This window comes from Gekko japonicus, unplaced genomic scaffold (genome assembly GCF_001447785.1).
Source record: "Gekko japonicus isolate JY-2015 unplaced genomic scaffold, Gekko_japonicus_V1.1 scaffold1352, whole genome shotgun sequence".
Classification (NCBI taxonomy): Eukaryota; Metazoa; Chordata; class Lepidosauria; order Squamata; family Gekkonidae; genus Gekko; species Gekko japonicus.
In genome coordinates, this window is record NW_015168691.1 from 91,554 (window position 1) to 108,061 (window position 16,508).

The following is a 16,508-nucleotide window of genomic DNA, read 5'->3' on the forward strand; positions in this document are numbered from 1 at the left end:
TAAAGTGTCTTGCAATAAATGGAAACCTTCTGAAATAGGTACATTGTTTGCATTTAAGAGGTGGGTTGCTGAGATTGAAAGCCAATGACTTATTCCTTTGCCTCCATCCAATGTATTCATTCATTCGTATCCTATTTTTCTTCCTAGGGTCGTCATGCCCAGCTGGCAATCAGTGGGAGACTGGGGGGAGGGGCAGGACCCAGCCATCAGCAATGGCATGATGTCACTTCTGGGAAAAACCCAGAAGGAGCATCATGCCTCTCTAGGAATCAGTGGAAACTCTGTAGGGGAGTTTTGGCGATTCCTAGAGATAACTGTCATGGCTTCCCCTGGAAGTGATAAAATGCCATTGGGGCCCGGATCTGGTTTTCCAGGGCTCTTATACGGCCCGTGAGCAACTAGTGTAAGGGAGGGAACAGGAGACTGTTCAGGGGAGAGTGGGTGGAGGCCACTGCGATTGTGGCTTCAGCATGGCAGAACAGCCTCGTCTGCAGCAGTCAAGCAACGTAGGGGTGTCTGCCCAGTGCTGCACTGCTGGCTGCCCAGTCCACCCATGTGGGTTTTCCTCTGTACCCCCCTCCCAGCCCATGGGGGCCTTGGAGTGAGGATACACCAATTCGGAGCTTACCAGCTGCTGTCCTTTGTACAGTTTATATCTCCGGTACCCAGGATTATGTTTTATGGCACACATGGCCTGGCCCGACAAAGTGACATTTATGTCAGATCTAGCCCACATAACAAATGAGTTCGATACCTCTGGGCTGGAGTGTTTGATTAACCTGGATGACCCGGAGGCTAGCCTCATCTCATCAGATCTTGGAAGCTAAGCAGGGTTGGCCCTGGATGGGAGACCTGCAGGGGCAGGTAGTGGTAAACCACCTGTGAATATCTCTTGCCTTGAAAACCCTATGGAGTCACCATAGGTTGGCTGCAACTTGGCGGAGAATGTTTGACTAGAGCTGGGGAGACCTAGATTCAAATCCCCACTCACTATTAAAAAATCAGTGGGTAACCTTCGGCCAGTCATTCTCTCTTTCTCTCTTTCATTTTCACAGCATAACTTACCTCACAGGCAGTGTTCCCTCTAAGCTGAGTTAGTGTGAGCTAGCTCACAGTTTTTTAGCCTCCGGCTCACACATTGTTGTCTTAGCTCAGGAAGGATGGCTCGAGAGCAAACTAATTTATGCAGTAGCCAAATTGCTCGCTCACAACTTTAATGCCAGGAGATCATAAAGTAGAATTTTTGCTCACAAGGCTCCACAGCTTAGAGGGAACATTGCTCACAGGTCTGTTATGAGGAGAAACGAAGGAGGACAGCACATTGTGCGCCACCCTGAACTCCTCGAAGGAAGGGCGGGATAGAAATATACTTAGTAAATAAATAATGGCTCTTAGATACGTCTAGAAATGTTGTGTGGTCACATAAAGTCATGCTTACAAATCGCCGCTTACATGATTGCCTGTGGTGAGTCTGGCACGAAAACATTCGTCAGTGTGCCACAAACATGTTTTGTTTATTATTTTATTTTTGTATCCCCCCCTTTCTCCAAGCAGCTTTTGAGACAAAGGCTGTCTTTTCTCCTCACACCAGTTTCCTGAGGTAGGCTTGGCTGAAAGGGAGCGATTAACTTTGGTCACATGAGGATCTTCATGGCTCAGTAAGGATTTGAACTTGGGGCACCCAGGCAGGGCTGGTGTCAGCATGCCCTGAAGTGGGGCAGGTGCTGGGGCCCAAGGCTCGTGGCAGGGCCCACTGTTGCTCACTCCTCACAATCTCCTCTGACAGCTGCACTCACACCTTTCCCCTGCCCTGTGTGCAAAGTCTTTGTCGCATGTGCTCCCAGCTGCATAGGCTGCCTAGAGCTTCTGAGAGGGAGCATGCAGTGCACACAGCGGCAGTGTTCCTGGTGGCCAGGGCAGTGGCATTCCAGATGAAGCAGAGAGAGAAGAGATTGGATTTATACCCCACCCTTCACTACCCGAAGGAGTCTCAGAGTGGCTTACAAACTCCTTTCCCTTCCCCTCCCCACAACAGACACCCTGTGAGGCAGGTGGGGCTGAGAGAGCTCTGAGAGAACTGCCCTTGAGAGAACAGCTCTGAAAGAACTTATGACTGACCCGAGGTCACACCAGCAGGCTGCATGTGGAGGAGTGGGGAATCAAACCCGGTTCTGGGTGGGTGGGCAGGAGGCCTGGTAGTGGCCAGAGGGCATCCCTGGGTACTCTTTGCCTAGGGCTTCCCACAGCCTGGAACTGGCCCTGCTCCCTGGTCTAATTCGCACCCTCTGTCCTCTAGACCACGTTGGCTCTCCAGTGGCAGACACCTACGGGCAGGTGTGCTCGGTCACAGAACTGAAACGATGACCGACTTTTGAATTTGTAAAATGTGAAATTTTGGATTTCGAAACCTAGTGTCAAAATTTGCTGTCCCGCGTTTTGGAGTTTGAACATCGGTGTTTTTTTTAAATGCAGCTGTTCAGTGGTTTTCCATCTGACGGGTTAAGGTAATGATCAGCACTGATACTGTCATTTAAAGGCTGGCGGCGGCGGTGGCGGCTGCTTGTCTCTCCTCCAGTTGTTGATTGAAACCTCACAGTGAAGTTACATTTATGCTGAGGCATACCAAGGTCAGTCTTGGCCATTCTAGCAGCAGCTTTCTATGGCTTCCTGTAGGGGCCTTTCACATGACATATCACTCAGTTCTTTTAACTGGAGGTGACAGGGATTGAACCTTGGACCTTCTGCATGCCAAGCAGATGCTCTACCACTGAGCCACTGGTTGGCCACTGCGTGAAGAAGAGGAGGAGGAGATTGGATTTATACCCCACCCTTCACTACCCGAAGGAGTCTCAGAGCGGCTTACAATCTCCTTTCCCTTCCCCTCCCCACAGCAGACACCCTGTGAGGTTGGTGGGGCTGAGAGAGCTCTTGCAATGACTGCTCCTGAGAGAACAGCTCTGAAAGAACTTGTGACTGACCCAAGATCACACCAGCAGCTGCATGTGGAGGAGTGGGGAATCAAACCCCGTTCTCCCAGATTAGAGTCCGCTCTCCTAACCACTACACCAAACTGAGACAGGATGCTGAACTAGACGGGCCACTGACTGATCCAGCAGGACTCTTCCTTATGTTCTTAAATGCTGAAGTTGAGTAACAAGATACTTGCCCCATACATAGGAATTTTGAGCAGGATGCGGGTGGGGGCTGCTTCGTTTCAGTAAAACATAAGAAGGCTAGAATTTCTTGTCAACTTGGGCTGTTTCGCTTAAGTGCATACCAACATGTGCATCTGCAGTGGTCTACGTGTGCGACAAACAGCTAACCACTTTCTGGGCTTTCCGCCGTGCTGTCAAAACTGCAATTGCAGCGCTGCACAGTAAGGCAGGAACCGCAATATTCTGCAAAAAGCCTCACAAAGTCCCACCGGAGTAAGTGGTTTGAGGTTTACAGCCATAATTGAAGAAAACTGGCTATTGTGAGGCTCCAGAGGCCGTGGTATGAGTGCTGGCAGCCCTCGGTGATAGATGAATGTTTTCACTCAGTTCTTAAAACTGATAACTTAGGCTTATGGGAAATGTGCGAGGGAGAGGGGGAAATGTTTATTTGCAAAGCAATCTATGCATTGCGCCCTGTTCCGGCTGCCCAAATTCCCAGAGTGTCAGTGTTTGTCTAGACAGAATATACAAAGGAATCAGGTTGTGTCACTTCGACGCAGTGTCTGAACCTGCCTTTTGAAATGTATTCAGGAGTAAAAAAAAAAAAAATTATGCTAAATTAAATTAGTGTGACCTTACTTTGCATTTCGAAGCCACATTTGCCCGTCTCGTAAAGCTTGGCGTATCCATCACTCGTCCCCGGGGAAAATTACAGAGAAAAATGGAATGAGGTCCCCTCTAATTGAAAAGTGACAATGATTAGGGGAAGCCAGATATAAAATGAGTTGAGGTGATTTTTTTTAATATAGAAAATATAAATAGACGTGAACAGAATAATAAATGATGCAGTTTAGCTCTGTTCTCTCAAAGGGGTTTCGTTCTTCTTTGAGCTTGTATCGCTTGTGCATTGATATATTAACCAGAAATTCGGAGGCATCCCCAAATCGAGCAGACCGACCTGGCTGATTTATCCCCTTAGATTTCTTCAAGTTCCTAAAGATATCTCTCCTTATATATAATTGAATAGTGGGTGCCAAAGTTCTAATTCTAAAATGCACTCCCTTAGTGTATGGCTGATGGCACTGCTCCTCAGCATATATCGCCACCAATCAGAAGGCAAAGCCCGGGTCCCGCCCACACCACAACTGCTGCGACAACCTGGTCTTTTGCATATGGAAGCTGATTGTCCCCGAACACTGAACTTCAGTGGACTAGCCTATCCCCTGTACTGTAACAATAATGGTTTGTTTGTTTAGATATTTATATCTTGCTAATAATTAATAATAATTATCGTATGGCATTGTGTGTAGAATAGCCAGGAGATCCTAAGATTGTCTGGCAGCCAGAAGTCCTAGTTCTTTTAGTGTTATGCACCACTAGGTGGGGAGCTAGACTTGTTCAAGGCAAGAGACATTTCAGAGGTGGCTTGCCATTGCCTGCCTCTGCATCATGACCCTGGTATTCCTTGGAGGTCACCCTGCCAAATACTAGCCAGGGCTGACCCTGCTTAGCTTCCGAGATCTGACGAGACTGGGCTAGCTTGGGCTATCTGTATATCTCACTTCTCTCTCTCATTTTTTTATCCTCACAACAACAGTCCTGTGCGGTAGGTTAGGCTGACAGAGTGACCAACCCAAGGAGAGCCAGTTTGGTGTACTGGATAAGAGCAGCGGACTCTAATCTGGAGAACTTGGTTTGATTCCCCCACTCCTCCACATGAAATTTCTTCTACTGTTTCAGACCAACATGGCTGCCCCAACTGGATTTGTCCTAACAGTGTTAGGCTGAGAGTGTGTGACTGGCACGCTTCCATAGCAGAGTGGGGATTTGAACCTGTGTCTCCCAGATCCTAGTTACAGCATGGCAATGCTGGTTCTGTGTGTGTGTGTGTGTGTGTGTGTGAAAAAGAAAAGCTGATAATCTCAGACTTTCTCTGAATGCTGAATCCAGCACTTGTACCAATGTATACAGCAGTGTGGGAAAAGCATAGGCTTCCCAAGTCCCCCCGGGGGGCGGGGAAACCCCCCGCCCCAGAGGCCCATTTCCCTGCCGCCGCTGGATCGGGGCCCGGGGAGAACTCCACCCCAACGTGCGCATCACCTGGAAGTGACGCGACCACGCGGGGCACGCTGGGGGCGGGGCCACGGCCATCCGAGGGAAAACTCTATGGTTTTCTCATGTCACTTCTGGGTGACATGTATGTGGCACGCGCAAGCACGCCCAGGACGCCAGCCGGGAGCCCCCCGCTCCGGCAGAAAATCCACTTGGCAACCCTAGAAAAGCAGTATTTTCTAGAATGAAGTATGGCTATTGCAACCCCAATGATGCCTTCTCCCAAGAACTGTAGGGCTGCCGACTGAACAAAGGAATTTTCATTTAATTTGTAAATCCTTCTGTTCTGGTCAGTGAGTCGGCTTGGTAGAACATTAACTTCAGCATCAGGTCTTGTGGTTTTTTTGAGTATGTGCGGAAGTTTGAAATGCAAATCATTATTTGATAGTTTAAATTTAAAATTCCCCTATATAAATGAATGAATTAAACAAACGTATGTGGTGGCTAAATTATGCACTTTTTCATAGAAAAAGGAACATTCTGAATCAGTTCTGGGTCATGCCTAGGGTTGACAGCTCTGGGTTGGGAATTACCTGGATATTTGGGGGGTGGAGCCTGGGGAGGGGGGGTTGGGGGGGCCCTCAGCGGTGTGTAATGCTAGAGTCCAGTGCACCTTTTAACACAGCCATTTTCTCCAGGGGAACTGATCTTGGTCATCTGGAGATCAATTGTAATAGCAGGCGATCTCCAGGTGCCACCTGGAGGTTGGCAGCCATAGTAATGCCAGCCTCTATCCCACAGAATGAAGTGCTCCCTACTGCTTGTTCTCTCTCCCGTTAACTTACTGCAAACGACTAGCATCTATTTTCATCTGATGCATTTATCTTTTATCATCCTTATCCCAACTAACACCGACAAACACTGGAAAGACCCATAATCTGGAAGCATCCTTCTGAAATGAGATATTCTCTCCCCAAAAGGCTGTGTCTGTTTGTTTGTTTTTCCCCTTTTTCTTTTCAGCATTACATTGGTTTATTTATCTGATTTATAAAACTTATGGCCTTTTTCTGATCAAAACGACACCGAAGGTGGCGTCAAATCAAATTTTGCAGTATTACAAACGTAATAAAAATAATGGACATGGCAGGAGCTTTTCATTGGCCGGGCAGGGATGGATCTCTGTCTTGCTTTGAGCGCCTCATTTTGCAGATCTTGACAGTTTTCTCTGTTGAAGGTGAAGGAGAGTATGCTTTTCCCAAATCATAGACTCTGCAATGCATCTTTATACATACCTAGGGATGCCAGTCTCCAGGTGGGACCTGGGGACCCCCCAGAATTACAGCTCATCTCCAGACTACAGAGATCAGTTCCCCTGGAGGAAACGGATGCTTTGGAGGGTGGACTCTGTGGCATTGTACCCCGCTGAGGTCCCGGTCCTCTCCAGGCTCCATCCCCAAATCTACAGGAGTTTCCCAACGGAAATGTGGCAACCCTATCCCCCCCCCATTAGTGGCCAGGGGGGACCTGGCACCCTACATAATACATATATTGTGTGCGTCTGTGTGTCTGTACTTGCACAGACAGTGACTGTGGGAAGCCTTTCCTGCCCTGGCAGACAGTCTGCCATAAAATGGGGCTCCTTGAGAGAGAGAGAGAAGGTGGAGGGGAAGTCAACCCATATATCCATGGGGCTCTTGTGTGAACTTCTGCTGCTTCTCTCCCCCCCCCCCAAGACTCCCCCATCAGGCAGACAGTGGTGAATGGCCTCTCTCTGCTGGTGCGTGATATGACTGCCAAAAATTTGCCTGCCTGAACTCCACCCTTGAGGCTCTCTGTCTGTCTGCCAGAGCGCTTATAGCTGTCTAGGACTCAGCCAACCGTACCCAGGGCGAAGGCAGTTAACACAAGGACAAGGGGGCTGTTCTCTCCTCTCCCCCCCCCCACTCCATCCCCCAGTTGGGTTCCTGTTACCTTTAACCCTCATGGCTGCGGTGAAACAAAAGGGCCCAGCACGCAATGCGTTTGGTGGCCTCTCGGCCTCTCTGCCTAGGCGGGGAGGGTTTTTGTTAGGAACGGGAGCCCTTGAATATCCCTCTCCCCCCCCTCCCCACCCCGAAAGGGGCTCAACATTCAAATGAGGCCTGTGTGTGACTGGGCTTTGTCGTCCCCACTCCATCCCCTCCAACCTTGACGCCAGCGGGGCCACGTTTTGGACATGTATCTCATTACAGTACAAAGGAAAGCTCTGCCTTTTTCTCTCCCTCCTTCCCCTTTTTGGGGGGTGGCGGTGAGGCGATTTAAAGGCCTCTTGTTTATTTACAGGCCTTCCAGACAATCCCCAATGAGAGGCTGTGGCAGGGATATGGAGATGTGCGGAACAATATGCGCACTATATGATACTCTCTCAATGGGGAGCAGCACATTTGCGTAAAAGCGTTGAAAAGCCAGAGAGAGTGGGAAGTGGCGACTGTTGCTGGGCAAATTTCCCACTGCGTCCTTCAGCCCCCACTAAAATTGGGCTCCTACAAAGTCTCTCGCTGGCATCTTTCATTGGGAAAAGACTCCGGAGACGGTGGTAGCAAACCGAACGACGGACACCCCCGTTTTTGTAGCCGATGCATAGTGCACAGAGATTGTGGCTCTTAGCCGTGGGTGAGCACCCCGGCACGAGGGAAGAGGGGACCGAGAGAAATATCTGAGAAGCAACGTCTGTGCCAGTTTTCCTCCGTACGTTGCTGCTTGAAAAAATCTAAAACTTGGAGTCTGTAGATTCCTCTGAGTACTAACCTGATATTTCAGCTGCAGCCTTTCTGGAGAGCAGGGTTTGGTAACAAACCCCCCCCCCCGTACACATATACCATGGTTGCCAACCTCCAGCTGGTGGCTGGTGTTTTTGTAGCCGATGTGTGGTGCACAGAGATTGTGGCTCTTAGCCCGGCACGAGGGAAGAGGGGACCAAGAGAAATATCTGAGAAGCAACGTCTGTGCCAGTTTTCCTCCGTACATTGCTGCTTGAAAAAAACTAAAACTTGGAGTCTGTAGTTTCTTCTGAGTACTAACCTGATATTTCAGCTGCAGCCTTTCTGGAGAGCAGGGTTTGGTAACAAACCCCCCCCCCCGTACACATATACCATGGTTGCCAACCTCCAGCTGGTGGCTGGAGACCTCCCACTATTCCAACTGATCTCCAGGTGACAGAGATTAGCTCCCCTGGAGAAAATGGCCACTTTGGAAGTTAGACTCTATGCCCCCAAACCCCGCCCTCCTCCGGCTCCACCCCCAAAATCTCCAGGTATTTCCCACCCGGAGCTGGCAACCATAACACATACATATTTGCTAAACAGTGTGATCCTAAGCAGACCTACACCCTTCTTTATGACTGGAATGGTGTAATTCTGTTTTGGATTGCACTTTTAATGTGCTCTGTGAGATCTTCCGCCTTTGAACACAAAATTCAGTGGCCAGACACTAGATAGTTACAGAGGAACGTTTATCTTCACATAGATGGTATGTGAACCTCTAGGCAGCTAGAAGAAAGATGCTTTAGGGTTATCATGGTAGAACAAGGCCCCATACTTTGGGTCAGCAAAATAGATGGAGTTGCTTTATTTATTTATTTATGTATTTATTTATTGGATTTCTACCCCACCCCCTCCCAGCCGGAGCTGACTCAGACTAAAGGCCAGTTCACAAGTTATAGGGAACTCTAGTACGATCTGTGTGCGGTGTACCCTGCATTTTTTTTAATACATGCATTGAGTGATTCTCTGTATACCGTACAAGGATTGTACAGGCTTTCACGATAACTTGTGAACTGTGCTTTAGCTGAACATGTGATACAAACCCCTCATTTCTCCAGGTACTGGTTCCAGGTTTCAGTGGCAAAGTGAATGTGCATCAGATCTTTCTTACAAATAGATGCATGCACATACATGCCGGAGGTACGTGCATTCACTGTAACGAGAAATGAGCTTAAATCAGCACTGGTCTATCTGTGCCATGGTTGCCTGCTGTGACTTATGATTTTGGGGGGGAGAGACCGTGATAGAGATCAGTTCACTTGGAGAAAATGGCTGCTTTGGAAGGTGGACTCTATGGCATTATACCCCAATGAAGTCCACCCCCCCCCAACCCCAGCTTTCTCAGGCTTCACCCCCAAAATCTCCAGGTACTTCCTAACCCAGAGTTGACAACCTTAGGCCCCATGGTACTTGTAATAGTTTAATATGAGGTGCCAGAGACTGAACATGGGGCTACCTTCCGCGTACAAAGCTGTGGCTTATGCCTTTGCCCTTTTGGAGAAAAGTTTTAAGGCTGAATTTTGATCTTGCGTAGAGCTTTCATTCTGTTTCAGTTTGGGATTCACGAGAGCATGTGTATGCGAGTGAAGTTTTATGGGACGGATGCCTGCCTTCTGGAATATGTCACAGGAGTTATTTACGCATTCCCAATATTGTTTTAAACATAAGCGGCTCTGCGGTGCTTGATGGTGTGTAAAGTGGGTTGGCGTTAAATTGTGCAAATGAAAGAAGTAATTTGATGCGATGGGGGGGGGAGAGAGAGAGTCATCTATATTTATATGGTTGCCAACCTCCAGGGGGTGGCTGGAGATCTCCTGGGATTACAAGTGCCCTCCAGGCGACCAAGATCAGTCCTCCTGGAGAAAAATGGCTGCTTTGGCGTGTGAGCTCCATGGCGTTGTACCCTGCTGAAGTCCCTCCCCTCCCCAAAACCCACCTACCCCAGGCTCCACCCCCCCAAATCTCCAGGTATTTCCCAAACTGGAGCTGGCAACCCTGCATGTGTATGACAGGCCAGATGAGGGAATATGTTAAAACCAAAATAACTAATGCAAAGTTAGACAAGCAAATAATTTTTTTACAACAACCTGGTTCATAGTTATTGGAGTTCTTTGGGGTGCCGTGGGAAGAGACTCGGGAAATGTAATTCCGAGGCCCATCCCAGGGCTGGCCCCGTAGCTTCCCGCCATGGAGAGGCCTCTGTGCTTGAGTAACTGGCGGCCCTTCCACTCGCTTGGCATTTATGGGCTTTCATTGGCACTTCACCCTCTCGAGATGCCAGGAGGAAATCTCTCCACTAATTCTCTCCCTACCCCCTCCACCTCTTACCCAAGTTAGTGCTGCGTTGTCCTCTGTGTGAGGACGGACCTTCTTGCTTCTTGACTGCAAACTGTGGTAGCTGAGAGCAGATTTTTGCAACAACAAAAAAAATTGGTTTCCATGGCTTTTCCTCTGTTCATAGTGTGGATAAAAATAGTTAGCATTGCTGAGTGGCATTTGATGCCTTCTCTTAAGTGTTCTCACCCCTCCCTTACCTTGCCAATTTCTCTTTGAGTTCTTCCTCTATTCCAGAAAGTGTTCCCTTTGCTTAAAGGCAGGAGGACCAAGTTACCAGGATTTTGACTGCCTCGCATTCCAGCTTTGAACCCAATGGCTAGGGAAGGTCACTCCATGTCCTAGGGTCCAAGGAGAACTGTTCCATCAAATCTCTTAGGGAATTGTGTTCGGTGTTCCTGTTAGATCAATGGCGCAGCCTCGTCTGGAATACTAGGTGCAGTTCTGGTCACCGCGTCTCAAAAAGGACATTGCAGAACTGGAAAAAGTAGAGAAGAGGGCAACCAAGATGATGAGCAGGTTGGAGAACCTTCAGGGTAGCCCCTGGCAACCAGCCAGGAGTGGGGAGACTTAACAGGAGCAAGGACAGCCCAAGGCTGACATCACTTCCAGCGTGCACCAGAAGTGCCATCACATTGATGGTGACACGGGGATACTCTGGCATTTGGTCAAAAAACTCTACGGTAGAAGTCCTTTTTATGCCTGTTTACCCAAATACCTGAGAGTCCTTGCATTATCGGCAACGTGATCACGTCCCTTCCAGTGCGCACCGGAAGTGACTTTACTGTGTAGCTGGCGACAAAGGTCTAGGCCTCCTTTTGCCGCCAGTAAGTCCCCTACTAGCCAGCTGATTGGCACTGGGGGTAGGGGCCCCGGAGTGGGGGTTCTCCACCCCCCAGTGAGGGTCTGGCAACCCTGAGAAAAGGCTCAAGAATCTGGGACTTTTCAGTTTAGAAAAGAGACGACTAAGGGGGGGGGACATGATAGAGGTTTGTAAAATTGCGCATGGGGTGGAGAGAGTCAACAAAGGGAACTTTCTCTCCCTCTCCCAAAATACTAAAACTTGAGGGAATCCACTGAAGCTGATGGGCAGTAGATTCAGGACGGACAAAGGGAAATACTTCTTTGCACAGAGAGTGATTAAAATGTGGCATTTGCTGCCAGAAGATGCAGTGATGGCCACAGGAGTAAACAGCTTTCAAAGGGGATTAGACAAGTTCACGGAGGATAGGTCTGTCAGTGACTACTAGCCACTGAGGTGGTTAAAGGGAACCTCCTGTGTTCAGAAACACTAACCTTCCGAACCCCAGAGCCAGGGGTCAACATCAGGGGAAGGTCTGGGCCTCTATGCCCTGACCTCCGAGGGAACTGGTTGGCCACTGTGTGACAACAGGATGCTGGACTAGATGGACCCCTGGTCTGATGCAGCAGGGCACTTCTTATGTCCTTGGGAAACCCAAATATTTGGTATACACCATCAAACTCCCCACACACACAGAGAGAGCCATTGGTTAAGATGCTGTGATGTCATGGAATGCTAATAAAGGTGCTAACTGAAATGCTTCACGGGAACGTTTCAGGTGCTAAATCAGTGCCGTTTCTGGGAGCAATTTTTCCCAGAAGGAAAACCTTGCAGGCTTCTTGTCAGAGAGGCAAACGGGTCAGGGGAGCCACTGAATGTTGCATATTGACTTGAACTGGTTTGTTAGTTGTGTAGCTGTGGTAGCAATAGACTGTCCTTATTCGCAAGTTACAGCAAATGCACATACAATCCATGTACAGTGTGGACATGGGTTTTTCCCCCTTTATTGTAGTGTTGAGTCATTCACATGTTACACTCAACACATGTACAAACTGAATGTGTGATTTAAACCCCACACTGGCACTGATTTCGTTTGTAAATTCACATTGGCTGTTTCTTACAAACAGATGTATGCACATATATGCAGGATGAGCAGGGTTGCTGTCCACAGCCCTTGGGAGATTTCTGGAGCAGGGCCTAGGGAGGGTCGCATCTAACCTGGAAGTGATGTCACTTCTGGGTGACTCTCTAGGAATTCCCCCAAATCTATGGCAAAAGCCATAGAGATGGGGGGAGGATTCCTAGAACATAAGCTGAAAGTTATATCACTTTGGGTTCCCTTCCCACACCCCCTTCTGCCACAAACATCAGCAGCACCAGGGAATCCCCTGCTGGAAGCAGGCAAATGGTAACCCGAAGGATGAGTGTGCGCTCGCTCTGACATCTGAACAGGGCTGTTATCTTTTCATAAGATAGTGCTGAGAAAAAAGTGGTATGGTGCTTTTCAGGTGTCCTCTGTCACACAACCAGTCTGAATCACTCCACCGAAGGTCCAAAAAATATGCACGTTTGTGCCATGTGAACTACACGCTGTCCCCCATGGCTATGTACCAATGATAGCCTACAATGTACCACAACACACACCCCTTCACAGCTCTCCCCTCCCAGTCCATCTGTAAGACAGCAGTGCCAACGAACACTCGTGCCGATGAAGACTCTTCTGTGCCACAGTTACGGTTTCCGCGGCTAAACCCTGCCTGCCTCCAGATTGCAACCTTGGCCGTTTCCCAGCAAAGCCCCCTGAGCCTGGCTTAATAGCGCCCACGAGGGGAGCCCGCACCGCCCTCTGCCTGAGGTGAGCCTCTGCGTTTGGCAGCGTTAATCTCTTGGCCTCCAGACAGGCGAGAGTTTCGCCGGAGTGGGGTTTGAGACGTCTGCTTGCCGAACAGATCCTCTCAGAGCAAGAGCCGCTTGGGAATGTAACAGTTTTGGAGGGCGGCCATGTTGGTCTCCGTAGAACGGCTAGATTTGAGTCCAGCCGCACCTCAGAGACCAACAAAATTTTCACGGTTTGAGCTCTCGAGAGCCCCTTTCGAGCTTTGATTCTTGAAAGCTCATACCCCGAGAAATGTATTGGTCTCTAAGGTGCTACTGGACTCAAATCTCGGGACGTCCTAATCTCCATCAAACGACAGGGGGTTATGTCTGTGGGGTCAGATCCTCGCCTTCTCAATCCACGCCGCACTCCTGAAGTGATTGTGAAACTGTATCCTCCTGATCACAGTGGCCTTACCCGCTGGACATCTCTATCTCCTCCAGCTAAACCGAGCTTAACTAGTAGCCGGTTGTTGCTTTCTTGTTCAACTTCGGTGGTTTGCATCCCTCCCCCTCCCCTTTTTATTGCAATGCACTCTGGTGCCAGCTCCAGCCATTCAAGCTACCGCTGCCAGCTGGCTGAGCGGAGCCCTGAATTAAATTACGTCTGGAAGTCTGGTATGCGGATGCCACTGGGAATGGCTTGGAATCGGGGAAGGTTAAGAAAAGCCTGAGTGGGGTTTTTTTTTTTTTTTTGGTTTTGTTTTGTTTTGCTTCCCCTCCCCCTTTCCGAGGGAAGGGCGAGACTTTGGTATTAATCAGCTGTGTGTCATTCAGTGGTTTTGCTGGGCACACAAGGAAGGGTTTGTGACTGGAGGGGGACGGCTGCTGGTTGGGACGGCGTGGGGGCTGCGGGGCTCATAGGGCATGGTGTAGAAGACTTCTTTGGGGTTGACAGACATTTCCCTGAGAGAGGAAGTCTGGATGTTGACACAAGCTGGATGTTGACACGACGTATATTGGTGTAGTTCGGTTTAGTGGTTAAGAGCGCAGACTGTAATCTGGGAGAACCGGGTATGATTCCCCACTCCTCCACATGCGGCTGCTGGTGTGACCTTGGGTCAGTCACAAGTTCTTTCAGAGCTGTTCTCTCAAGGACAGTTCTTGAAAGAGCTCTCTCAGCACTACCTACCTCACAGGGTGTCTGTTGTGGGGAGGGGGAGGGAAAGGGATTATAAACCACTCTGAGACTCCTTCAGGTAGTGAAGGACAGGGTACATATCCAATCTCCTACTACTACTACTCTTCTTCCTCCTCCTCCTAAAAGCTGGTTTGGGGGAATGCTTGAAATGCTTCCTCCTTCTGTTGAGGGCTCAGGTCTAGGACAGGAGGCACCCCACGGGGCAAGGCCCGTTGAGCAAGTCTGTTCAGTACTTGGTTGGGGAATCAAAGTAAAAGCCAAGAGCACATTAGGGGACACCAAGCAGAAGATCGAAGCTGTTCTAGTGTAACAGTATCGCTTTGCCTGCGATGGCAACTGGATAACCTATTTTGCTGAACTAATGTGCAATGAGATATTTGAATGTGCAAATCCAGTCTGGCTGAACAGCTCCCATCAGTCCAGTGAACCTTGGTCAGCTGAAGGGCCAACATGTGCTACCTGTAACAGAGGAAGCCTAGATCGGGGGTCCCCAAACTTTTTGAGCCTGCATGGACCTTTGGAATTCTGACACGGCGTGGTGGGTGCAGCCACAAAATGGCTGCCGCGGGAAACTCAGCCAGCCACAAAATGGCTGCCATCACTTACCTTCAGCCCCATAGTGACAGTCCTTGTACCGTGGTGGCAGGTTGCTGTCAAACTGGCCTGGAGAAAAAATCGCTTCCTGACCCCAAAGTGGCGACTGGCATTTCCCTGAGTGTGTAAGAAAGGGCCACAAGAACTAAACACTAATGCACCCCCTTCCTGCTCTCCTTTCTCATGATCTGCCTAAGTTCACATAATCAGCATTGCTGTCAGATGGCCATCTAGCCTCCGTTTGGAAACCTCCAAAGAAGGAGACCCTTACCTGGGAACTGCGTGGGGGTGTCCAGTTGATATCGCTCAGGTGCTGCTTAGCCTGACATATTTACGTTCCTGGCATATGACAGCGCTGTAGGGACGTATATTGGTGTTACTGTATATTATTATCATCACTGTTGTTGCTTAGCATAAGTTATCTTGGAACCCCATCTTGAATCTATAGTTAAATATCCTTGGAGCACCGTGGAAGGAATTTTTAGTGAATTGTATTTGTTGTGTTTTATACTGTTTTGTGTTGTTTTATTGTTTTAACTTCGGCATTTATGCCCCTTGTGAGCCGCCCTGAGCCTTCGGGGAGGGCGGGATATAAATTTAAAAATAAATAAATAAATAATTTAGTTTCAACAGGTTATTTAGTTTTAGGACTTTGACAGGTTATTATTAGTAACTGAGGAGCTTGTCAGAGTAGAGTTGTCCACCTGGCTAGTTTACAAGCCTTGCTGGCTGTTTGTCTTGTATCTACATTCCGTAGCCTGGGTACCTGGACGGCTCTGTGGGTTTGGACAGCTGCACCTCCCATTCAAAGCGCTGCGTTGACGTACCTCCCTTTGCTTTGCCTAGAAGCTTTGCCGTAGAATTCTGTTGAGTGCCTTTTCTTACCTGGATCATTCAAAATTGGGTGACGTCCTCTTCTCTTGCTCTTGCAGCCGAGTTGGAGTTTGTACAGATAATCATAATCGTGGTGGTGATGATGGTGATGGTGGTGGTCACTGAACCACTACAAGCTCTCTGCGCGGTCCTTCATCAATCGGCACAGCCAAGGGCGGAGGAGAGAGGAGAACCTATCATCAGTAAGTAGTCCAGTCTCTTTTTGGGGTGGCACTGCCCCCAAACCCTCTTCAAATCATTCACTGTTTACAGGCTGCTTACTGACTGCTTCTACAACATTAGAAGTGGCAAAAAATTCTGATCTTTGATTAGGGCTGCCAGGTCCCCCGGTGGGGAGGGGGTTTGCCTGCTCAAAGGGCTGCTGACCCGCCAGCCCGGATCCAGCCGGCAGGAGGAACCCTGCCCCCAAGTGTCCAGATCGAGCCGACATGCCTGGTGCGATGACGTCACCCGGAGGTGATGTCATTGCACTGGGCATGTTGCCGGGGGGGACACTCTAAGCATTCGTCCTGAAAACTCTATGATATCATAGAGTTTTCAGGACGAATGCTAGAGCGTCCCCGGTGACGCGCCTAGCGTGATGATGTCACTTCTGGGTGACGCTATTGCAGTGCGCATGAAAAGTCCTGGAGCCGGAGCTCTCCCCCAGCTAAAAGCAGGTAAGGGACCTGGCAACACTATTTTTGATAGCCTTCCCACCTCTGTTTGGTGTAGGGCTAGGGTTCCCAACCTGCAGGTGGTGGCTGGAGATTTCCTGGGATCCTAGAGTGTCACCCTGACGTGGTGACATCACTTCCAGCTTTGTACCGAAACTGGTACTGTGATGTCAGTGCACCACCAGTTCCCACCCACCCACCCCA

The 16,508-nt window shown here is 49.2% G+C and overlaps 1 protein-coding gene across 1 annotated transcript in view; it reads left to right on the forward strand.

Moving 5' to 3' along the window:
* LOC107114037 (protein TMEPAI-like) overlaps nucleotides 1-16,508 on the forward strand; it is a 112,864-nt gene that overhangs the window by 78,828 nt on the left and 17,528 nt on the right. The window contains 2 exon segments of the mRNA XM_015415457.1: nucleotides 15,687-15,747; nucleotides 15,749-15,830. Coding sequence (XP_015270943.1) covers nucleotides 15,687-15,747; nucleotides 15,749-15,830 — 143 coding nt within the window.